The sequence below is a fragment of the Sorex fumeus genome, unplaced genomic scaffold (genome assembly GCF_029834395.1).
Source record: "Sorex fumeus unplaced genomic scaffold, SorFum_2.1 ptg000017l, whole genome shotgun sequence".
Taxonomy (NCBI): Eukaryota; Metazoa; Chordata; class Mammalia; order Eulipotyphla; family Soricidae; genus Sorex; species Sorex fumeus.
In genome coordinates this window covers 616858-641607 of record NW_026606074.1, presented here as the reverse complement: position 1 = coordinate 641607, position 24750 = coordinate 616858, and the positions used below count along the sequence as shown (strand labels likewise).

At 50.5% G+C, this 24750-nt stretch overlaps 1 protein-coding gene across 2 annotated transcripts in view; it reads right to left on the bottom strand.

The window, feature by feature from the left end:
* Nucleotides 1-277: 277 nt before the first annotated feature.
* SNAP47 (synaptosome associated protein 47) overlaps nt 278-24750 on the bottom strand; it is a 55382-nt gene continuing 30909 nt past the window's right edge. Inside the window, exons 1-4 of one of the 2 annotated variants that reach the window (XM_056112248.1) lie at nt 18966-19503; nt 16328-16818; nt 12225-12349; nt 278-499 (exon numbers count right to left, since the gene is read on the bottom strand). In XM_056112248.1, the coding sequence (XP_055968223.1) occupies nt 353-499; nt 12225-12349; nt 16328-16818; nt 18966-19465 (1263 nt within the window). In that variant the 5' untranslated portion in view covers nt 19466-19503 and the 3' untranslated portion in view covers nt 278-352. Of the gene's footprint in view, nt 500-12224; nt 12350-14541; nt 14691-16327; nt 16819-18965; nt 19504-24750 lie in introns of those variants that run through there. The other variant, XM_056112249.1, reaches the window with a different exon arrangement.

The following is a 24750-nucleotide window of genomic DNA, read 5'->3' as shown; positions in this document are numbered from 1 at the left end:
GTGGAAGGGATACTGGGATCATTGGTGGTGGAGAATGGGCACTGGTGGAGGGATGGGTCCTCGATCATTGTATAACTGAAACCCAAGCACAAAAATCTGTAAGTCTACAACTGTACCTCATGGTGTTTCACTAATAAAAATTACAAAAAAAAAATTAAGGAAGTGCTGCTGAGCATGGCTCCAGGGCTCCCTCAGGCTGCCACTGTGAACAAGCTGCAGTGCACCTGGTCCCCACAGGGCCCTTCTGCCTGCCTGTGGCTGTGAGTCACCTCCCAACTCTTGTCTCAGGAAGCGTGCATGCTCAGAGAAATGAGTCTGTTCTGAGTGGTCACCTCCATGCTTTCTTGTCCTTCTAGGTCAGTCTTTTCATTCGACGATTATGCTTGTCAATGGTCACAGTTGTGCGGTCCACGGCTGAGGTGATACCATCCAGGGCCTCTTCCTGTCTCTCCAGCTCTGTCTCGGCGTCCAAGGCAAGACTCTTCAGCTTTCTGAGAATCTGCGAGAGAAGCACAAGAAGACACAGGAAGCCTGTCTTTTCTGTAAGTCTCAAAAGCTTCCATTTCCTTCCATCACTTTTACAATACTTTAGACATTGATAATCTAGTTTCTAGGTTTGTCTGAGCCGGCAGAAATGATGTGACTGGGGCTGGAGTGATAGCACAGTGGGTAGGGCGTTTGCCTTGCACATGGCCGACCCGGGTTCGATTCCCAGCATCCCATATGGTCCCCAAGCACGGCCAGGAGTAATTCTTGAGTGCATGAACCAGGAGTAACCCCTGTGCATGGCTGGGTGTGACCCAAAAAAGAAAAAAAAAAAAAAGAAATGATGTGACCTTCTGAAGATCACAGAATCTGACCTGAAGCTGAGTCCTCTGCTCTGCCCTTTCTCGTGCTGATTCAAGGAAGCAGAGTGGCTAGAATGAGGCTAGAATGAGTCCCTCGGTGTCCTGCTCTGGGCCAGGGGTGCAGCAGGCCTGAGCTCTGAGAGACTGACAGCTCTCTTCAGCCCAAAGCTTGCTCTGCTTGGAAAGTTACTGCCTGTGTGCATTCCCTCTGACATAGGGCAGAACCAGGGTCATGGAGCCCACCACTCAGCTGCCTGCCAGCCACACAATTCCCCTTTATCATGTGTGCTCAAAGTACCCAACTGCAGACCTCAAATGGAAACACAAGATATAAAACAGAAAAGCAAAGCCCCTTTTAATTAATGTTGTTTTGGGGCCACACCGACAGTACTCAGGGCTTATTTCCTGGATTTGTGTTCAGGAATCACTCCTGGTGGGGCTTAGGGGACCCTATGGGGTGTCGGGAATCGGGCCCAGGTCAGCCACCTACCAGGCAAGCATCTTCCCCACTGTACGATCACTCCTGCCCTCAAAGCCCCTTTTCTGTCTATATGTCTGATGTATTTCACATAAAAACTGAAGCTGGTTGGCAGTATGGTGGTCCTTGTCCCCATTTCTGGTGCTTACATTATATTCCATATCGTCTCCCGAACCAGATCTTGCATTTCATTGATTCTACTGAGATCAACTGCATTATGAAATGTTTACCTACTTACTGAGTCTGTGTTTAAAGTTTTGCTATCTTCAAACTGAAAACAAAAAGGATTGACTTCAGGGTGAGCAACTGTGTGAACAAATGTTACTCTTTTCAGGCAAGTTTCAAAGCATTGCCTGGGTCAAGAAAATGGAGGTGTGATGTCTGACTCATCAGGCAGAAAACTCAGTGGCCTGTTTTCCAGCTGCCTCTGGTTCAGTCTGCCTCTGTCTCTAGTGTGTGTGCATGTGAGCACACATATTTGCATTGCATGTGTTATGTGTGCTGGAAGCATGTGAGTGTGTGCAGTGTGAGTACCATGGCCATGTGTGCATGTACATGGATGTTCACGCGTGTTTGTGCACAGGTGGGACCCTTCTCCTCCCAGCTGAGCTGTGTGGAGAACACTGGTGCTTGCTGGGCTGCAGGGAAGGAGGAAGCTGCCACCCCCAACTCACTTTAGACTCTGTCACTGAGGGGATGTACGGTGGCTCTGGCCAGATAGGGTGAGTAGCCCTGGGGATGCTTAGTCTACTCTGGTGATGGGTCATGCCCCATACCGAGATCACTACTCTCAGCAGGTCTCATTGGTGCCCTGGGAGCAATGCCAATGCCAGGAGCAGGAGGTCACTCGTAGGGAAAGAGATACCCCATGGGCTATCTCAGGAGGTGTGCTGGTGCCCATGTGGTACTGGGAAAGCAGGTCTGCTGCCAATTCAGGTCCCCTCCATTCACTGCCTGGGATACCTCTGACCACACATGCTGTATCTGAGCTGCTTTGTCTGCTCCACAAGTATCAGACAGAGGCAGAGAGATGGCCCACACAGCGGGCAGGAGAGCAAGGCCGGCCTTTCCCAGGAGTGGCAAGGCTTAAATGAGATCACCAATGTGAACACACTGTGAAAACCATAAAATGCTATGGAAGGTTGCTGCCGCCAAGTCTCAGAACAACGGCCTGCTGCGGCTCTGAGGGGTGTGGGAGTGAGCAGAGCTGAGGGCTTCAGAATAAGCAGCAGAAGAGGTGGGAGCACCTTGTCGCCCCTGCACATCCAGACGGTCTCTGTGATCTCCATCAGGACACAGAGGAACAAAATCTCATTCCACTTCAGCCACTACCTTGATGTACCCCCTGGGAGCTGGTGGAAACCCCATCAGCTGAGTCACTGGCAACACTGGATGGAGCTCTGGAAACTCTGCTGTGGGGTCAGTCAGCTCTGGAGGGGACGGGCTGCAATGACCTCATACAGTAGGTCTCTTCCATCTCTTATTCCTATGATCTCATATGGCTGGTGTCCAGAGAAGCATTAAAAACCTCAAACCATTCACAACTCACCGCCATGTGAGGCAGGTTCTTCGGAGCCATTTTGCCTGGGCCAACTATTCCTTCCTAACTGGGCCAACTATTCCTTCCTAACTCACCTCCATTTTTATAATTAAAAAAAAAAGTGGCTGCTGTGTTCCATGCTGTGAGGAGCAGTGCCATGACTTAAAGAAGCACACAGAAGTTGTCTAAACTCAAAATCAAATCAGTGCTTGTCAGGTAAGCACTGTGTCATGTGGTACCTTTTCATCTACCTTCCTCCTACCCAATGTCCAAACACACTTGTAACAGGAATGAAAAATTAGAGAGTAAAGTGTACACATACGTGCACGTGTACACACACACACACGCACACATGCACTCTGTTTCCTGTTTTCCATCCCCTACTTTTTCTAAAATGTGCCCTAACTTGTTCTCTGTTAATCTTCAGATTACATGTTTCTCAGAGAAGGACTAAGAAATCCCTGCGCATTCACAATCAGCTCCTGACAGGCTCAGCTACTGCTGTCATTTTAGACTACCGTGTTCTGGTACAATGAGTGAGTCACAGACCATCTCACCAGGACAGTGACAGATACCACACGCTCATTTAAAAAATGGCTGTGCTGGCTCCTGCACCCCGAGCACCCAGGGCAGGGCATCAGTGTTCAGAGTCACTGTCCTTTTGTTTCTAACTGACCAGGGCTCCGGCAGCCGAAGACCTCCAGGACCAGTCACCACCATGCTGAGACCACTCTCCGCACACCTGAAGGTACTGGCAGAGGGACAAAGCCACGTGGGTTCCAGGGCCGAGATCTCCAAGCCTACTTGGATTGGAGTCGAGCATCCTCCACCCAGATCCTCCAAATTCCAGTAGGCGGGGGTCACACCCACCAACTGGCCCCCTGGTGCCGTGTAATCCCATCAGCGGCCAAGACTCAGAGACTATAAAAACCAGCTCCCGGAGGGAGAACAGTGCAGTCTCCTGCCCCCGCGCCTGGCTATTCCTCGCCAGGGCCCCTTGGAGGGGAGCGGGTTGAGCTTTCCTCCCCGCCCTGACCAGGGCCCCGGCAGCCGAAGACCTCCAGGACCAGCCACCACCATGCTGAGACCACTCTCCGCACACCTGAAGGTACCGGCAGAGGGACAAAGCCACGTGGGTTCCGGGGCCAAGATCTCCAAGCCTACTCGGATTGGAGTCGACCCAGATCCTCCACCCAGATCCTCCAAATTCCATCTTATTATGACATCTCATTCCTACTTTGACAAACTGGCAGGCTACCGAATGTAGCCTGCTCACACGGCAGAGTCTGGCAAACACCCTGTGGCATACCCAATATGCCAAATACCAGTAACAATGATGGGTCTCATTCTCCTAAAGAGCCTTGAATATAATCTCAGGGCTAGGATGAAGGAGACGTTACTGGGGCCTGCTCGAGGCAATCGACGAATAACAGGATGATCTGTGATCTGTGTGAACATGCACATTTCAGAAAGGCAAACATGAGAAGCATGATTTCCATAGTACTTGACTCAATCAACTTAAAATATTATTTCAACGTGAGATCAATATCTGAGATATTTCATAGCACGCCAGAGACCTCTCTCTGAGACAGAGCCTGTGGGCCCCCTCCTTTCATTGACTCAGCTGTAGCTTCCTGTCCATAATGAAAACAGTGGCTGCCCAGGACTGCCACTCAGACACATACAGGTTTTTTTTTTTCTTTCTGGGGCACACCTGGCGGCTCTGCACCCAGGAATTACTCCTGTCATCACTCAGGGAACCATACGGGATGCTGGGGATTGAACTCAGATCAGCCACATGTAAGGCCTACCCTCTGTATCATTGTCCCAGCCCCTACAAGTTTCTTTTGTGACCAGCACAGCTGATATACTTAACAATTCGCTGCACCTCACCGAGTACACAGTTTACATCAGTAACTTTCAATCATAGTTTCAGGAGTCAAAGGGTTGAAAATGACCTGTCTAAACAAAAGCTAATTCCCGTTGAACTTGTTGATTTTTTTGACTTGAAAAATGTTCACTGAGACAGTGGTCACTCATTTCATGCAACCTATTGAGACCTTCTGATCTGCCCACCAAAATCACGTTTGAAATTAGTAATGCAACAGTACAAGAGATAGTTACAGCTATTAGGTCTGGGAAGAATATTACTGAGCCAATCTTCAACCTATGAGTACCTCAGGAATATGTCGGGTCCAGTGTCTTTTTCCGTTATGAAAGGAGTTGGAGCAATTAAATAGCATCATGTACATTCCATATAACACAGGGTGGAAAGAATGGAGACCATGAAGTCTGGCCAAACCTTAAACACAGTTGTTACTTCTGTGGCCCAAGATGACACGCTGTCTAGTCATTGACGTCTCATGCTGCCAGGCGCTGAAATATCAACTAGCCTCTCAGATGAGCCTTCACTGGGCTCTGAGTCAAAGACCAGGCTCAGCACAGACTGTCTTCCCCAAGTCCCAGTTTCAATCTCAAGTAAACCCAGCAGCTAGCCGCCTTCCAGTCACCACTGCACCTACACAGAAATTAAAGGGCACCAAGTTCTGGGAGAAAGAAATGCTGATAAATGCCAAAGGGTACACAGAGAGAAGTCATTCATGCATCTGTGCGAGGGCCAACACTCAGTACCCAACACGGAGAGTGTCGGGCTCATTCACCAATATACAAGGACCAGAGGAGGTGGCTGAGAAGTGGCCAGAGGCATCACAGGGCCAGCAACACATGTGTGCCCTGGGTTCCCCAAAGGTACTACCCTCTCTAGGAGGGGAAGCGTGTTCTGCTGTAGCCATGTGCTGCGGCCTCTGTCCCTGCGAATGCTACAGGCCATGGAACGAGCACAACGGACACGAGATGTTTCTGCCTTTTAACAATGTCCATTGTGTTGTTTTATTTCATTAAGGGAAAATATAAGTGGCAGAAAAATAGCTTCACAAAGTAGAGTAGGCCTGCTTGCCAGAACCAAATATGTTGAAATAGATGGCTCTACCCAGCTGTCAAGGCCCCTGACTCTGCTGTGAGCTGAGCCTCAAGGGGGCCTGGACAGTCTGTAGTGTGTCCTCTCTGTGGCTCTGAAGCAGGGAAAGGCACGCCATGCACAAGGCCAAGACACAGATGCTTCCAGTATATGGGTCGCCAACTAAATCTGCAGTCTGAAAAAGGAAGTACCTTTTCAGTCTGCCTTGGGGTAAAGCCCCAGGACTTTGAGCATTACCATATTAATATTAAATATCTAGAATGAGTTTAGTACTAGCTAGACTGTCTGACCAGATCTTGTCATTAAGCTGACTCACTGAAAAACTGTAAACTTTCTTGCAGCAAGAAATTAGCAGCCATTTAAGAACAGAGCTGGGATAAATCAAACTGTCTGCAGCTCCAAATAGTTCTACCAGTTAGGGTCATTAATAAGCAATAGCGAGAGCAAAGAGGGGAGAGACCTGGCTTCCAGCACAGCCAGAGCTCTGGGGACTGTAAAGAACAATCTAGGCTGCAGTCTGTCACTGCTGGCACGCTCAGACCACCCTGTGTCCCACCCCATCCCTCTACCGACGGCTTTCTTCTAAGGAGGAGGTGTCTGCCGCTCGCCCTGTCCCCGGTCACAGTGCAGGCTGCACACACCTGCCATGCACAGCGAGGGCTTGTCAGATGAGGTGGGGTGGGGTTGCTCCAGTCACAAACAACAGCCCAAGGCCAGGCCCTCTGGCTGAGGTGCAAACCGGCATGGGCAGCACAGGTGGGGTTCTGGGAGCCAGTGATAAAACCAAGTTTGGGCAGACAGCAGACAGGCACCAACCTGATCAGATCCACAAAGACACCACTCCAGGATGACTGTGACCTACAATCAGAGTCCTCTTGCTCTGGGGGTGGCAATGTGAGATGGCGGAGCCATGACTGAAATCCGCCTGGCAGTTCATCAGAAAGTTAAATTGAAAGGCCTCCTAGGGCTAAGCAGTTTCCTTGTAAGGCGTCATCCCAGAAGAAAACAAAGCAGGGACACATACGTCCCTTGCCTGTGAATGTACATGGCAGCCTATCCATAGTGGCCACAAGGTAGAAATAAGCCAAATAAATAAGCTGATGGCAGCAGACGAATGAACAGACGGAACCCACATGGTGGAAGGCAGGCCCACTCTAACAGGAATGAAGGGCTGGTTTAAGCTGCAACACAGATAGCACAGCAAAACACATATGCATGATTCTATTTACACCAGAGCCTTAGAATTGGCAAATTCAGAATCAGGATTAGTGTTTCCCAGAGGCTAGGGAGAGATGGAACCAGCAGCTCTTGTTTTTCATGTGCAGAGCTTCTATCTGGGGGTGATGAAGGACCGTTAGAAAAAGTGCTGATGGAGCCAGAGTGATAGTGCAGTGAGTAGGGAGTTAGCCTTGCATGTGGCTGACCCAGGTTCCATCCCTGGCATGCCATATGGTCTCCTGAGTACCACCTGGGTAAGTCCTGAGCACTGACAGGTGTGGTAAAACAAGCAAACAAAAAACCCCCAATCCAACCAAGAAACAGTGGTAATGGCTGCACATTTCAATGTAATCAGTGCAACATACAATGGCAAAGTTAGGCCAGAGAGAAAGGAGGGCACTCGCCTTCCATGTGGCCGAATTGGGTTGGATCCCCAGCATCCCATATAGTCTCCTGAGTATCGCTAGGAATAATTCCTGAGCACAGAGCCAGCAATAACCCCACAAGCATCACCTCTTTTGGCCCGAGACCCTGTCACCCACCCACTTAAATGGCAACATTTAGGAGCAATAGGGCCCTTGTCTTGCACATAGCCGACCCCCATTCTATCCCCAGCACCCCAAATGGTCCCTCAAGCTCAAGAGTGATCCCTGAGTGCACAGCCAGGAGTAATCCCTGAGCACTACCAGGCATGGCCCCTAACAAAGCAAACATAGATCTATGGTAGCACTAAATGATACATATTTTACCACAATAAAAAAAGTGATCATGACTTTATATTACTTTCCACATCTAGACATTAAATCATTGAGTAAGACTTGAAATTCATTTGAGTGTCCACTGATTTTTAGGGGAAAAAGCCATTCTCTAGACCTCAGTGGCCTGGCTGAAGAACCTATTCTCTGCCCCTTAGTTCCAGCCTCTGCTTGGCCCTGCAGGTGCTCCAGAGAGTGCCACAAAGACCCTGGTGCTTTGTGGGACTGCGGCTTACACTAGGTCTCAGACTTTCTGAGCTGGCGGCCCCCTTCCTTGGGGGCCCAGTTTCCCCAGGGTGGGGGGGGGCAGAAGGGGCTCAGCATGCTCCCCAAGACTCATGTGCATGTACTCCTGAGTCAGCACAAAGTCTGGGTTGGCTTGGGATTTCTGGGTGTGGGATCCAGAGCCCTGAGCAGCTCCGTGTCCTTAGTCACAGGCCATCACGGGCCCTGTCTGAACGACCACAGGATGACAGCATGTGACTTGTTCCCAAGTGAAAGGCTGCTTGTCACGGTGATTGTAAGTAGACTGAGATGGGCGCAGAGCAGGCAGTGTGGGATGGGGGAGCCACATGTTGGTCTCCTGCTGACATGTCTGTCAGCAGTGCCAGCAGGGAAGACATTTCTTCACAATGAGTGAAGAGTTAAAAGGAAGGCACGCCACTTTCCAGTAACTCGGCGAGCTTCCATTTTGGTAGTCTCTGGCTCAGCTGGTGAGTACTCACATAGCCTACAGGTTAGGGCTGTGAGCTCTGGTTCCCCAATCAGATCTCAGCAAAGGAGACTGTCCCAGTCTGAAAATGCCGACTGTTTGCACTTCAGACATTATCACTCAGCACCATTCCGAGTCACTCAGGCTTTTCTTATGGTATAATTCAGATAAAGTAATTGACTGGAACAAGAGGCCAAACAGTGCCGGCAACCAGTGTGGTATCCAAGTCACTGATGAGCATTATGAAGGCTTCTCCCTCACCTGAACACATGGTTAACTATGTTCTAATGAACAAATACAATGAACAGTCTGGAAAAGATTCAGAAGAAAGCACAGAACAGCAAGGGGGCCTGAAGAGAAGGTATAAACAATCTGAAATCATCCCATCATTCCTCGTTCAAAACTCTTAAATGATTCCAAACTGCTGATGGGAGAAAACCTAGGTGACTGTGCCTAGCTCGATGACCCTGATGGGGGACTGTGGCCTGGCCCCAGTTCTAACCCTTGGGTCCACACTGTCTGCCCAGCAGAGTGTCTTCAAGTCCTCCCTGCCCATCTAGGGCAGGCTGCCCTCAAGGCTGCAGTGCCCAACAGGGAACCACCCCTCTTCTGGAACAGATGCCAATTCTAAAATGAGTGTTCTTGGAGAACTGGTGGCCGGGCCCATGGCCATGGATGATGGGAATGATCGTGCGTGTCACTCTAATTCTGCATGACAGTTCTCCAAGGAAATGTAGGCACCATCTTGGCCAGTGGACAGTAAACACACATTACTCACTGATTCAGACATTTATTTTGGGGATAAGGAACATCTATTGAGTACCATTTTCTTAGATCAAAACAACAACAACAACAACGAACAGATCAGTCTCTCTGATTTGGGGAGGAGGCCAGAGAGATAGCCACTGCAGATGAAATGTTTTAATTTCTAGAGTGTGTGTGGGGGGGGAACAAAAGGGAAGGAAAGGACATTTATGTCTTCTTCTATGGTTGTCTTTTTCATTGCTGCTGTTTTGGGGTATGTCCAGTGGTACTTGGGTACTTGGGGGGACCATGTGAGGCCAAGGGGCACCTCAGAGCTCCTGTATGCAGGTGTCCTCCAGCCCTTCCAGCTGTCTCCCTCACGCCTTGTGATAGGTCATAGTAAGTAGAGGCCTGTCACCCTTTCTTGTATAGGATTATTTTGGTTTGTTACCCGAGGGGAGCCAAGGTTCTGCCACTAAGCAAGCAGAGGGAAAGACAGAGATGGACGTGCACTGCCCACCGCCTTCCTCATTCACCTCCTCACCCCCAAACACAATCTGAACTCTGCTCCTTGTACCGACTCACGGGCTGCCTAAGTTCCCAGGGAACAGACTTTGGGGCTGAACTGAACAAATCCACTTGGTTTTTTGTGCTTATTGTATATGTCTGTACATATCGGAGGTAGACTGTATGCCCTAAATGTCACCAAACAGAGTTTAAAAATAGGCCGCAACTCTTCACACAAGTCCACACACAGTGCACTAGCACGAGAGGCGTGTGGTGCGGGGTCCCTTTCGGTGGTCGGGCACTGGCAGGGTTCAGAAGCAGCCCCACAATCGGATCAGGCCTCTGGTCCGCAGCTGAAAAACTTAAAGACCAGGCGATGCTAGACTTTCACCAGGTTCTTTAGCGATGAAAGGGAAGCAGGATGGAGAAACATCAAACACAGAACTGACTGGACAAGTCAAGATTAAGAAGGATCGAAGGAACTTGACAAGAAAAGAACAAAAAATGGAAACACTGAAACACTTAGGAAAAAGCCCAAGGATGCTCCTGGTTTATCGTTTCCCAGTACTGGATCAAGTACGTGATAGTCACAGACCTAGTAAACAGAACAGCAGTTCCACGACAGGAAAAGTAGAGCACATCAGACACTAGAAAAGATTCAGGGGATGCTGCCAAACCACCACAGTCCATGTAGTTCTCTCACCCTCCACCCTTCACCACGTGCCCGCCCAGTCTGATGGTGGAGGCCACAGTTCGGCAGCAGCAGACGGACCCTAACTGCCACCACATGGCTGGGGCCTGGCACACTTCCGAGCACGGCTGTTCCCTGGTGAAATCACAGTGAATCTTCTCTCTCAGCACTCCCAACTGCAGTTTAAATCACCAAGACACATTTCCACATAATGACTTTAATAGCATTTGCAACAAAAACCACAGCTGAATGGAGGGGATTTTCTTGCATTTTTGTTTTCCCCAGAAATTTAACTCATTCCTACTTATGCTTTAGCTGTAGCTACATAACTAAGAATTCTTGCCTAAATCGGAAACATGTGTTCTACTCAAAAGAACCATCTCACGGAATGAGGTCTTCCCCACCCGACTACTCTTGGTGACCACTTCGTCCTCCAGTGTCCAGACCCACAGTGCTCTTATTTGCCCCACAGTGCTCACCAGCACATACGCCCTCAGGGTGGACAGCTGTAGGCTCTTATTCATAGCAGCCTCGCCCGCCCACCATGGCTCAGAAGGGCCCTCTCAGAAACTACAGGACTGCACCAGAACCAGCAGGCAAAACGCCGTCTTTCTCATGAAAAACCAAGCCTGACTGGTCTGGAAGATGACAAAGGGCTGCAGCACAGGCATGCAGGGGACCTTCTGAGCAGTGTCAGGGCCCCAGGGGCCATCCCTACTCTCTCAGCCAACCAGGCAGGGCCAGTCTGGCAGGGATCACCCAGGTCACCCCCGGCAGGGATCACCCAGTGTCACCCCCCAGTGGCTGCTGGGGACTGAACCTGAGTCAGCTGCCTGTGAGGCAAGCACGCGAACCCTGTACTGCCTCTTCAGCTCCAGCTCAGTACCAAATGGTCACCTGCAGAGACAATGGGAGAGAAGCAGGTTGCCAACCGCTGGATTTGCAGACAGCTTCTCAAAGGAACTGTGGGAGGAGAAAACCACATCTTTAAAATTATATGGCTGGGAAAACCCGAGCACTGAACAGTGTGAGTGTACTAAGGACTTGCTTTTCACTTTCAATTTTTACTTAGTTTTTCAATCACACTCAGAGGTGATCAGAGACTTATCCCAGCTCTGTGCCTGGGATCACTCCCTTGCGGTGCTCAGGGTCAAAGGCACAAAGCCTCCCCAGCTCTCTCTGGCCCCACTTTTTGCTTTTTAGGTGAAGACAGCTAAAAAGTATTTCTAGCAAATGGTACTTAGACCTCAGCTTCCTGGTCAGTCAATGGTGACCCTCCTCAGGAGTCCACTGGTAAGCACTGTAGGGGATCTCAAAGTGAGCACACCTTCAGCTGAACACACACGAGAGCACATGCACACACTAGTACACACAACACGGAGCTGCATGCAACACACAAGTGCACAGCATGTCTGTAATGCACAACCAGGGAGTGTGCATTTGTGCCTTTGTGTCTCCACAGTACATGTAGTGTTCCCGGGACACAAAGGCACTTGTATGCATATATCCAAGCACAAAGACCAGGGGCTGCCCCAGGGGCAAAGGTGTGTCCAGGATGTGAAGACATTCAGAGACTGTCAGTGGGCAAAGCTTGTCCTTTCTGTACACCAGGGTAGTCGTCCTACCAGATCCCTGCAGGTGAGCTGAGTGTGAGCTCATTGAGAGCTTGTCTCAGGTCGGAAAGAAAAACAAGCTGCCTCCAGAGAAAGGCGGTGAACGCCTGTCAGCACTTAGGTTCTCAGGATACAAGTTACCTGTTTCAGCTCCTGAGCTTCCCCCTCAGAAATCTGTGGCTCGCTGGCCTGCAGCTGGAGAGACTTGCCTTCTTGGTTCCCTGAGGATGGATCCCCTGGAATGCTGTGGCACATCAGCTCCGATGCTGGAATGGAAAGTCAAACAGCAACATCACTGCCTGGAACGGACGCAGTGCAGGGACATTCACAGCCTTCACAAGTGTGTGTCTGAGACGGCCCTATCTCACAGGGATCCCACTGGTCAGCAGCCTCTGTGCCTGTCGGGGGGCGGGGACAGCTGTTCTCCTGAACATCTGCTCTACTAAGCATGTGGTACAGAACGTGTCCAGCTCACTCTTCTAGTCCCAACCCAGGGCTGCTTCCAAGAGTTCAGAGGACTGTCCTCCGACCAGCTCTCAGGAGAAAGGGTTTCTGTCTGGGTGGGTGAGAATGGTAGATTTTTCTTTTAAGAAAGGTCTTAAGATTTGTAGCATTAAAAAAACAATTGATAGGGCAGGTGATAGTACAGTGGGTACGGCACTTGCCTTACATGTGGCCGACCTGGGCTCTATCTCTGGCATCCCATAGGCCCCCTGGGCCCCACCAGGAGTGACCCCTGAGCACAGAGTCAGGAGTGAGCACCCTGAGCATGCTGGGTGTGGCCCCCAAATGGAGGGGACAGAGGGAGAGTACGGTGGCAGGTAGGGCACTGGCCTTGCATGTGGCTGACCTGATTCTATCCCCGGCATCCCACATGGTCCCCTGAGTGCCACCAGAAGTGAGCCAGAAGAGAGCCCTGAGCACCCCTGGGTGGGGCACTGCAGCATTACCCACTTGTTGAACCTGGTTGGAAAATCACTAAAAGCCCCACTGGGAACTGCAGTGCCACTTACCAGCCCAGACACTGGGGCTCTAGGGAGCACAGGGAATGGTCAGCGGGGCTTCTGGTTAGCCTGGGGTGAAGCTGGGCACTGAGCTGGGTCTGAGGAGCCTGGACACAGTGTTGCATAGCAGCACACGTGCTGGGTGATAAATGCTCATGGCCTGTCCCGAGGTGCCACCTGTCCTCTGCTGGAAGAGGCAACTGCAGCTACAGCCCTGGCACCTGAGTCCAGATGGGCATCTGTCAGCCTGTGGCCATACACCTCTGGAACTCAGTCCTTGAGCTGCAGAGACTGGCTGTGTGCACTCTGGTGGGAGCTGCTGTGTAACAAACAGCACCGGGACATGGGGAACACAGGACCCTGCCGCCCTGAGCAGCGGAAGGGAGAGCAGATCCTTAAGGGCAAAGCTCTCTGGGGCCTGAGGAGCAGCAGCGCAGCCAGCCGTTCCAGAACTTGGTGGTCATGCGAGTCCTGGCCTCTGCCTCCCCGTGCACAGACATCCCTCTCTTTCTGCTCCTCGAAGCATTCTTTTATTAGGGGTCTGGGGGTGGGGATGGAGGCACACCTGGCGATGCTCTGACCCCTTTCCCTTGACTGGGACCATCACGAGGAGCACAGCCTACACAGAACCACCACACCCTACCTCGGACGCAGAAGCCTCAATTCCAGTCTCAGAATAAGCGTGCATGATGCAATATCCACTCAGATGGCTGTGTGTCTGCTCCACACCTTTCAGGAAAACTGTTCTAAAACAGTGGCTTGAAACCACCCCACTATGGACCAGCACCCATGTGCACCTGTGTCTCGTAAGCCACTGCTGTAGAAGATCTCCCCACGCCAGCACCGAGGGGCTTACCTCTTCGTGGCAATTCAGTGTCACCTGGGTGATCGCCAGCTGAACTGTCACTAAGCTGAGCAGCAGCATGCTCACCCGGTCAGCACAGAGCAGTCAGAGCCAGGCTAGAAGATGTACTGACGCGTTCCACTAGTTATAATTAGCCTGAAGGAAAGGCCAACAGCAGGGCATGCAAGCCTGTGGCAGCGAAAGTGCACTTCCTCGCCTGCACCTCAGTGGTTCCATGGGCTCCTGAAGAGCACCCGATTTTCAGCTGCATCTCTCAGCCTGTCCTGGTCTTCTATGCACCCTGCCTGCAAAAGCCACTCAGGCACAGGTCCTCTAACATCAGGTCTGTCCCGAAGGCGGCTATTTTGCCATGGCCCGCAACAATGGTTCTGGCCCGTCTCAGTTTTCAGTCCTTTGTGTACTATTGGTTTGGTCTCATGCTGTTTATTTTTTTTTTTTCAGCCCAGCATGCACCTGTGGGGGTTGGGTTCAGGTTCAGGCTCCATGGTCAACCCTGAAGCTGTATTACAGAGCAAACGTGGAATTGCATGGTTTTACTTAAACACCCAGAAAGACAAAGCAGGATTTTTTTCTTCTTGGGTTTTATTTTACCAAAATTAGAAACTTAGATAATAGGGTCAAGGTCTATTTCCCCAGTGAGCGGTGGGTCACTCAGGATCACAGATCTAGCCACCTCCAGGCTCTGTGATGAGAGCCAAGCTGCTGACTCTGTTAGCCCACTGTTTTGAAGTGGCCTTCCTGGGAAAAATTATTTGGTTCAGTAAAAAAAAAAAGTGTGTGTCTCTCAAGTCATTAATCATCACAGTTGAGCCAAACAAGAATGGACTGTTTAAGCTACATGAGATTATTTCACTTTCTAGGAATGAGGAGGGGGCCTTAGGAGCAGGACTGGGCCTAGAGTGGACTCTGTACATTCTTCCATCCATTAGACATAGCTTCTCGCCTCAGCATGGGCTCAGAGATGATCAGGGTTTGACATGGGACAGAACTGTCCTCAGCTTCTTCAGTCCTGGCTGGTCCCTTCAGAGGGTCTGATGGAGGGGGTCAGTGGTGCCATGACCTAGCTCCCACATGGGATGCGTCGGTGGCCAGTGAGGTCCCCAGGTCAGAATCCCATGCGAGATTCCAGTGCCCTGGACCTTTATTTACTGCCACAACCAGTTGTGTATGTCCTTGGCGACCCCCTGACCTGTCTGCTGGGGGACTGCAGGTGAACGTTCAGTGGAGTCTGGAATGTACACTAATTCCACTATGAGAGCAGAAAGGCACATGGAGAGATGAGTTAGGCAACAATTTCCCTGGGCTGGGGGCCAAGTGATGGAACGGTGGGAAGGGCACCTGCCTTATACGTGGCCGACTTTCTACATGAAACCCTGCCAGGAGTGAGCCCTGAGCACTTCTGGTTGTGGCCTCCAAAACAACAAAAAATAATTTCCCTGGGCTGAGAGGACAGCGGATAAAGCCTCTCAGAAGGAAAGAGCCAAGAGGAACCCTCAAATGAAATTAAAGACCCTAAAAAACCACTTGCACTGGGGCCGGGAGATGGCTTCGTGGGCTGGAGCACATGCTCTCTGTGTAGGGCCACCACCCACATAGAACAGAACAAAACACAAAATACAGGCATGGCTCCGGCTGATGCAGGGAAGGGCACGCCTCCAGTCACCCTCCCAAACTATCTCCCAGGGACCACAGCATAACACCACACGGCCAGTGTGGGCAGGGCTCCGGAGCTGCTTTTCCAGACTCCCGACACAGTCATAGTGCAGAGCCTGAGGAGACACAGCGACAGAAGCAAAGTGAGATCTCAGTGCCCTGGGAGAGAGGGGCAACTGGGTGGGGCGGGAAGGCATGCATAGGAAGCACGAACTGTAGTGGACAGTGGCAGCCCTACAGAGGCTTCTCTGTGTGGCATGAAAGGTGCAGGTTAGATTGCCGCCAAGGCTCAGAGATGGGACACGGGACGCTGGCAACAGAGGCGTGGGAACTCTGGTACCCTCTCGGGCTTCTGTCGTCAGTGCCGCTGTAAAGTCTGAAGCCACCCTCACGCAAAAAAGGTGATTTGAAAAAAACTTTGCACGTGCTCTTCCCTGCTGTGGGGACCGTACCTGTTTGTCCCTGGCACCTGAAGCCAAGAAACCCGTAGCCTTCTCCACCCACCTCTGGTTCTGACCCTTTCACAGTCCACACTGCTGTGGAGGTCTCTGGAAAGTTCTCCTAGAAGCCAACGGGTGGCAAACACCATGTTATCAGACTGCCACCTACTGGCCACACACTTCCCTAAATTGCTCATGAGTAATTTGAGACGCTGAACCTTCCATCTCACTGGGTTCTTCCGAGAAGAGAAGCGGCAAACACAGTCCTGCAGGGCCACTTACCTGCACGCCACACCGAGCTGCCTTTCTCTGCTGTGGAGTTGAGTCCGGTGCTTTGCAGCACTGAGGCATCATCCAACATCTCAATCTTCCTGCTGAACTGCATTTCCAAAATGGGGATGACCTCAGGCATCTTGGCGGATATTAAGCGATAAGCTATGTCTGGTTTCCCAATGAACCGCTGGCGGATGCTGATCTCATATGGTGTGTGGACCTTAATGTCATCCACATCATCTCTTTCAAATCTATGCATGAGCAAAGCGTTTGAATCATGGATCTCCAACCCGGACACCAATAGAGTGAGCCTTCCTGGCTTCACCTGAGATTCTGCTTTCTGAGAAATAACAGCAGCAACTTGAATCAGTATCCCTTCTTTCCCGAGAGTTTTGGAATTCGCTGTGGAGGCATCTTTTCTGAGCCTCGTTTCTGATGGTGTCTTCCACAGCTTAGAGCCAAAGGGCCACCAAGAAGGAGATTCCAGTTCTGTCAGCAGCCTAAAAGAGCAGCAAAATAGAAAACGGAGTCAGCTCATTTTCAGGACTCAGACTGCTTCAGGTAAAGTAGCTCAGTGGTAGAACATCAGCTTCTTGTGTATGGGGTCCTGTATTCAATTCTGATATACACCTGCTTACCTCACCCTACCCCATCCCCACCAAAAAAAGGCCACTAAACCCCAAGTTTAGGTTGAAAAAGGGCACTTTCCCATTTTGTAGTTCTGTTTCCCACAAGCATCCACAAAGCAGAAAGGTAGGAATTATTATGTGATTTTGGAGAAGAATAGAATGCTCAAGTAAAAGCAAAAAGGGCATCTGTATCCCACAAAGCAAGTCAGTAGTAAAGGCAACAAGACAGAACTCCTGGCTAGAATGCTTTCTTCACACTTGACCTTGAATTTTTTTTTTTCCTGGCCACTCTCAGTGATGTTCAGAGGTTACTCCTGACTGTGCTCGAAGGTCCCTATGGGATGCCAGGGATCAAACCTGGCTCAGCTGTGTGCAAGGCAACTACCCTACCTGCTGTACTATCACTTGGGTCACAGGCCTTGAGTAAGTTTGATTCCAAGTCAACCCTGACCTTCGAGAGATGACAGAACTCCTTGCAATATTGGGGCTGTTCTCTATCCAGGTGTAGCTCTTGCGTTCCTAAAGTGGCACTCGTAAGTGGCTTCTTTTCTTTTCCCTTTTTGGGTTTTTGGGCCATACCCTGCAGTGCTTGGGGGATCATTCCTGGGTGTGCTGGGGGCTACCATATGTGCTGCGGGGGTCAGCCTCACTTAAGACACATGCCCTAAAGAACTGAACTTCCCACTTAATTTTAGTACATCTAGTGGCTGCCAGACTGAACTGACATCACCAAGAGACAGACCTGCTCATAAACGACCCTTCAGATGTAAAGTCAGTAGTGCTGCAGACGCGGGGCAGCGTGCAGACTTCCAGGGACTAGGGAAGTCAATGCCAAGATGCAGTTTGGCTCTTGCTCAATCCTCTCATGAGTGGTGTCTGCAGCGGTCACAGCACACACCGTGGGCACACTGGCCACAGAGAATCCAGCTGTCTCTTATTACAGTTCACCATTGAGAAAGAGACTCAAACAGTGCCACTTCCCCACTAATCTGTTTGACTTCAGTAAAGTTAGATCTTTTATTTAAAAAAAAAAAAAAAGAAATCTTTCTAGGTCATGGGTTTTGGGGGTGGTAGTGGTTGGATTGAACTTGTGACTTCAGCATGCAAAGCATGTGTTCCAGGCCACTGGGCCATCTCCCTTTATTGTTCTTTTTAAAATGAATATTTAGAAAAATCTCTCAAATTTATCATAGCACCTGGGGTCACTCCAGGGAGTGCTTAGGGAGTACTTAAAAATGTGAGAATCCAGGGGCTGGAGTGATAGCACAGCAGGTAGGGTGTTTGCCTTGCATGTGGCCAACCTAGGTTCGATTCCCAGCATCCCATATGGTCCCCTGAGCACCACCAGGGGTAATTCCTGAGCGCAGAGCCAGGAGTGACCCCTGTGCATTGCCGGGTGTGACCCAAAAAGCAAAAAAAAAAAAAAGTGAGAATCCAGATGCATGTAAGGCAAGCACCGGCCACTGAGCCTTGTCCCAGCCCTCAGGTTCTCAGTAAAAAAAAAAAAAAAGCCAACAATATTGGCAAATACAGCCACACCAACGATGGCTCAGGTGTTAAGAGTGAAGGGTGACTGGTGCAGAAGGCTTGAGAATGACTAGGGTAGAAGCTGTGGTGGTAGATTCTGGAGCCAGAATTATTCAGTGCAAACCATGTGGCAGTAGAGCCGTGTAGAACCAGAAAAACGATGCTAACAAACAGTGTGCATGACCGTCAATAAATTACTTCGCAGTCTGGCTCAGTTTCTCCTTATCTAAAAGTTAGGGCAATATATTCTTGGCTTGCTTGGTGACTAAATGAAGTCATCTTCATTAATAACTGAAGACTGTTTGGTATGGACAGAGTAGACCCTGAAATGCTGGCCTTGGAGACGTGTGCTCACAGCAGCCAGCTCAGCATAACTCTCCACAACAGGGCACTGCCCATATTTTCAGAATGCTGGCTGTCTGTTAAAAATGGCTGATGGAAGACACACCACCCATTGGAGGTCAGGTGAAGGTCACAGCATTCTACTCTACCTGTCTGCCACGTCAAGATCAGATTCCATCTGGTCCAGGCCTCTTGCGATGTTGTCAATCTGCTCACCCTGATGGTGGAGGACTTTGGCTGCATCTTCCAGGCGCTTCTGGGAACAGGCCATCAGAGTGGTCAGCTCCTTCCCTTTGGTCACAGGGGAGGATGCCAGCCCAGCAGCAGCTCCTGGCTGAGACAGCAGCAGCTCTCTCCAGAAATGCTCAATGATGCTGAAAACAGCATTCCGACTTGGCTGCAAGGCGCTGAACCAGTGCTTGATGTGATCCTTTTCCAGGATGGTGATAGAACTGAAGATGAAATGAGAAGCCTCTTTCTTGATTTCAATTATACTAGCAAGCGGGAAGTTGACCAGAATTTCTCCAGTTTTATCAGTTGTGAATTTCAGTGAGAGAGAAGTCAGTGCAAGTTTTCCTGGGACCCATCGCTTCTCAAGTTCTAAGTAGTAGGAGCATGGCCATGTGTGGACACAGATGTCTCTGCTCATTTGGTTCCTTGGTCAGCTGTATCTGGGCCAAGGCCACTCTCTCTGAAAGCAAAAGGACCAATTACTGGATGGAGCCAACTCTGATGCCTCTTTCCTGAGCTTCAGTGATCAAAACATCAGGGAACAGTTCCTGGGAACTGCTGGGTGCAGAATCCAAAAATAAATAAATAAATAAACCAACCAAACAAACAAAGTAACCAAAATAAACAGCCTCACATTCTCAACTCAGGAGGCTTAAGGAGGAGGCAGGAAACCCATACTCTTACATCACTGGAAAGAGGGAAGGTTTCCTTTGCTCTTTCAGGCTTCCTGAGCTTCCACACAGAGGCTGGTGTCCCTGTCCTCGGAGGCCTCCCACAGGCTACAGCTGTGCTACGATCAGAGTGAGGGGCAGAGCAGCCTGTCCCCTGTGCCCATGCCTCCGCGCTTCACAGGCCTTTCCCCCTAGTTGGAGGGACACTCCTGTGAACTCTCTGAACACATAAGCTTTACAGCACTGCTAGACGTGGCCTGCAGGACAGGGAGCAAGTCTCTGGGCAGACTCACACTCCCTCACACATCCATGCTTGTCTGTCCAGCCACAAGGCCATTCAGCAGTCACTGGAATCGAGAGGACAAGCCATAACCACATAACAATGATTTTAAATCTTTGTTTTAGAGGCTGGAGCAATAGCACAGTGGGTAGGGTGTTTGCCTTGCACATGGCTGACCTGGTTTCCATTCCCAGCATCCCATATGATCCCCTAAGCACCGCCAGGAGTAATTTCCTGAGTGCATGAGCCAGGAGTAACCCCCGTGCATTGCTGGGAGTGACGCCAAAACAAAACAACAACAACTTTGTTTTAGGGCCGCACATGGCAATATTCAGGTCTTACTCCTGACTCTGCACTCGGGAATCACTCCTGGTAGGGTTTAGGGGACACTGTGGGGTGCCAGGTCTGAACTGGGGCCGACCACATGAAAGCAAGCACCTTGCCTGATGTACCCTCGCTCCATCCCTGGTTTTCCGTGTTTGTTCAAAGCCAATGACAAACTTGCCACTGTAGCATGTGACCACACAGCACTTGGTCAGCCCCTGCCCGACTGTCCTCTTCAAGAGGAACCACCACCGTTTGGCCACCCTGTGCCTTCCACTGAGCATCGCTAGTCCTCAGAGTTGGGCAGGGTCACGCCATCCTTTTGAGGACTCTGGCAGGCCATTTAGAAACAGGATTTGTATTAACAGCTGCTTGACCCAGACTTATCGTTCCTGAATGAGTACTCTGGGAGGTCTCCATGAGCAACGGGTGACGACGCACAAACTCCCCAGAGTCACTGAGTCTGGCACTACTGCCTCAGGAAGCTCCAGCTCCACCACAGACTTTACAGCTGTGGAAAAGTTACTTCACCTTCTGGACTTCTGTTTATCCACCATTAAAATAACTAAAAGACCTAAAAACTTCTGCTCTAAGAGACTCTGAAAACCGAGAAAAGAAAAGAAAGGGGAAAGAATCAGGAGGAAACTTAGACACTTCAGTTGGCACCCACGTATTATATAATACACATGAGAGAGGGATTTGGGTGCCATGAATCCCATTGAAAAGCAGAGGATCGTGGCTGCAGTTCTTCCTAGCAGAGATTTCCAAAGCACCTTCCTCCACAAGCCCAAGTCAATGAAGACCAAGTGGGGACATTTCTGCTGTGTACAAGAAAAAGGCCAAACTCCACATGTGGAAGCAGGAATGGCCCACAGGCCCACAGTCTGCTGGACCCTCTCGTCAGCTCACAGAATGTTCTGAAATGTCGTGCTCAGATACGCTGCGGGGGAGGCCTCTGCTTCTGTGCTGGGCACCTTCCACCATGGCGCTGTCACCTCTCCACTACCTCCCGTCCCTCCCGCCGCTCTGCCCACCCACGGATGTGCAGACCTTTGTCCACAGTGACCCATTACTTCTAGTTGACACGGCGTGGTTCCAGAACGCTGTGTCTCTGCCTCGCACCCATACCAGGGTCTTGTTTCTGCTCCCCCTCCCACCTATCAGCAACCCTTTCTTCCCAGTGAGTCCAGGGTCTCACAGCAGTAAATATTGCCCCCAATCTTCTCAAGTTCTTACATCGTACACACAGGAGGGCAAGGTGGGCCCTCCATGAAGCCATCCCACAGGCATTTCCAGGTTGGCTTGCCCCTCTGCCTGCCCCTCGCTTCCAGGGTGGTAGCTCCTGGGGAGTACTCTTGGACTGCCCCTCCACCCCTGCTCATGCCCTCCCTCCTCTAAGTCATTCATTAGTCCTGGCAGGACTTTCTCCTTGCATCTGCCCACAGCCTAGCCCCCAAGCCACACCACCGAAAGGGTAGTTATTACTGCCCACACAGTGCGGTATCTCCTTCCTCACTGCTGCCTGCCTACCACCCTCCTTCAGCCAGCAGCAGTTAGAGCGACAAGATTCCTCCCCATCTCTGTGTCAAGTTCAGCCTCTGCTCTCTAGCCCAGCAAATTCCGACCAGTGTCGCCCTCGGCTCTGTGCCCGCCACTGGGCCTGCACCTGCTTCGCTGCTCACTTCTCATTCCTTCGTCTCTGCTGCTGCGTCATCTTCTCTTCCCTAAAGGGCTCTCCACACCACAGCCTCAGTGGCCCTTTTTCTGTGCTTCTGGGTCCCTAGACTGGGGAAAGCCTTGTGCTCCAGGGAGCATCAGCATGACCCTGTAACTACGTGCTGAGTGGACCGCACTATGTGAACTGGATCATGGCAGCATTACTGTGTGCACCGAGGGACAGCGAGTGCTCTTCCTTCCGGGTGTCTGTAATCAGTGCCAAGTTCCTGGAGCACAAGCCAGCACTTCTGGCCTCCCCAGCTCTTACCCAGAGTCCACAGCTCCTAGCCAAGACTTGCAGAACTGCACTCACCTGTAGAGACAACCATATAGGGAGGCGAACCCACATAACTAAGCTACTTAGCATGCAATTAGCACGATGGGTCTCTTTCAGCACTTCTAGCAGACCTGTGTCTAGTGAACCACAGTATCAAGTAAACACCCTATTTTTAGTTCAGTTCCAAAGTAGCAGAACATGCAGAACATTTCGCACACCTTCCAGTAACTCCTGCCACAAGAAAGCTTGGAACAGTGGGAGCAGTGTTCCCACAAACTCCTGCCTTTTCCATTACCTTCACCTTCTGCTCTCAGAGGCTCCCACTTTCCACCTAGGAGGTCTAAACATGCAGTCAGAGTTTGTTACTGCAGAGACAGAGCTTATTCGCACAGCATCCATGTTTCAGAGAAATGAGGCTCTTACATTATTTGTACATGATACTGACTCCTAAACTCCTTTCTTTTGCATTCTGGTTCTTACTATAGATATGAATTAGTATGTGACCTGGTTTAGAACAGTGACACCTGTCCCCAGGCTCACCTTCTGAATTTCAGACACCCTAAGCTTAGTATTTTCCTACATCTTTAAACAACTGCAAACACACTGCTCCCCCCACTTTCCCCAGTTACCGCTCATGATCTGTACTCACTATACCTGAATTCAAATGAAGGAATAGCTTGCCAGATACTATATTATAAAAGATAAAGAATAGAAAATGCTTGGGGTGGGAGACAGACTTAGCACAGATGCCAGTCCTGGTTTTGGCACCACACATGAGCCCCCAGCACCGTGAGCATGGCAGGTGTGCAGGCTCAAGTCCAGAGATTCATACCTGAGCGCATCAGAAATAGCCCCCAAGCTTCCTTGGGTGTGACTGAAAAACAACAAAGAATAGCAAATGTTTACAGAGACAAACTTATGGATGAGAGAGGAGACAGTAAGGCACAGGGGAAGAAAAGAAAACAAGTAAATGCTTGCATGTATTCATGCACAGAAGGGAAGTTTCCCTGTCACTAATAGAAAACAGTCCTTTCAGGTGGAATTGTGGGTGATTCTTCTCCAGTTTAACTTTGTTTGCCCATTTTCCGCTGTCTGCTAGCCCAAGGTGTGATGAATCCCACGCCTGACTACACAAGGCAAGCGAGGCAGATGGAAAAGGCAGATACTCTCACCCCTTTGTGTTACCTCACTTACCACAATTCCCACCACGTGCCCTGCTTCCGTTTCTACCTGGGCCTCAGATACTTTCCCCCACATGCACTTCTAGGGCCTGCTTCTCCGCCTTTTCCCACTGCAGAGCCTTCTGTTCTGGGTCAACGTCAGACCCCTTGGAAAGAACCCCCACCTTCAAGCTCCCTTTCCAAGTCCATAGCCTCAGCACACCCAGAACCTTTCTTCTTCCACCCATAAGAGTAAACAAATTCACATCTTGCTTGTTAAATACAGGGGCTGTTCCTTCTCTTCAGCTTTTGTTAGGAGTAAGCAAAACCAGGGCTGGAGTGATAGCACAGCGGTAGGGCGTTTGCCTTGCACACAGCCAACATGGCCGACCCGAGTTCGATTCCTCCGCCCCTCTCAGAGAGCCCGGCAAGCTACCGAGAGTATCTCGCCCGCACGGCAGAGCCTGGCAAGCTCCCCGTGACGTATTCGATATGCCAAACACAGTAACAACAAAGTCTCCAATGGAGACGTTACTGGGCCCGCTCGAGCAAATCGATGATCAACGGGAGGGCCTTTACTTACTTTAAGCAAAACCAGTGTCCAGATTTTGCAAGGCACATTCATCACCTGTTGACAGAACTGTAAGCACCAACTTTCCCAGAATGCATGGGAGCCCATGCTTGGCATGAAGACCCGGATTCTATCCCAGGCACCGCATGCATCCCTGAGCACTGCCAGGTGTGGCTCTCAAACAAAACAAAAACCAAATAAACCAAAAACCAGAGCCATGGGGCTGCGACAGCACTGCAGTTAAGATGTTTGCTTTGCATGCCGCGCACCCGGGTTCGATTTCCCTGGCATTTCATATGGTGCTCCAGGCCCACCGGGAGTGAGCCCTGAGAATAGCTGGACAGAGCCCCAACCCCTTCCACTGGCGTGTCCCCCTCCCCCAAACAACATACCAGAGCCAGAAACTGTCTAGAGTTCCCATTGATGCGGAAGGATTACAGGATGCTCCTACATTTCTATCAGAGAGACGAGAGGCTTTTTTACTACGTGTAAAACAGAGCTGTGTACCCTCTTGCATTGGGGAGTGTGACGCAGTAACCTTGCACCTGTGTACTTGTGCACTCTCCCGCTCTCCTGCAGACGTTTGACTAGCAAATTCCCACGGTACAGCGATGGTTTCCCTCCGTTCCACGTGGACAGGAGTGGGTTGACGTCGCTGGGTTTGGCTTCTCAGGCAGGCCGGCGTGCAGCCTCAAGCCCGCACC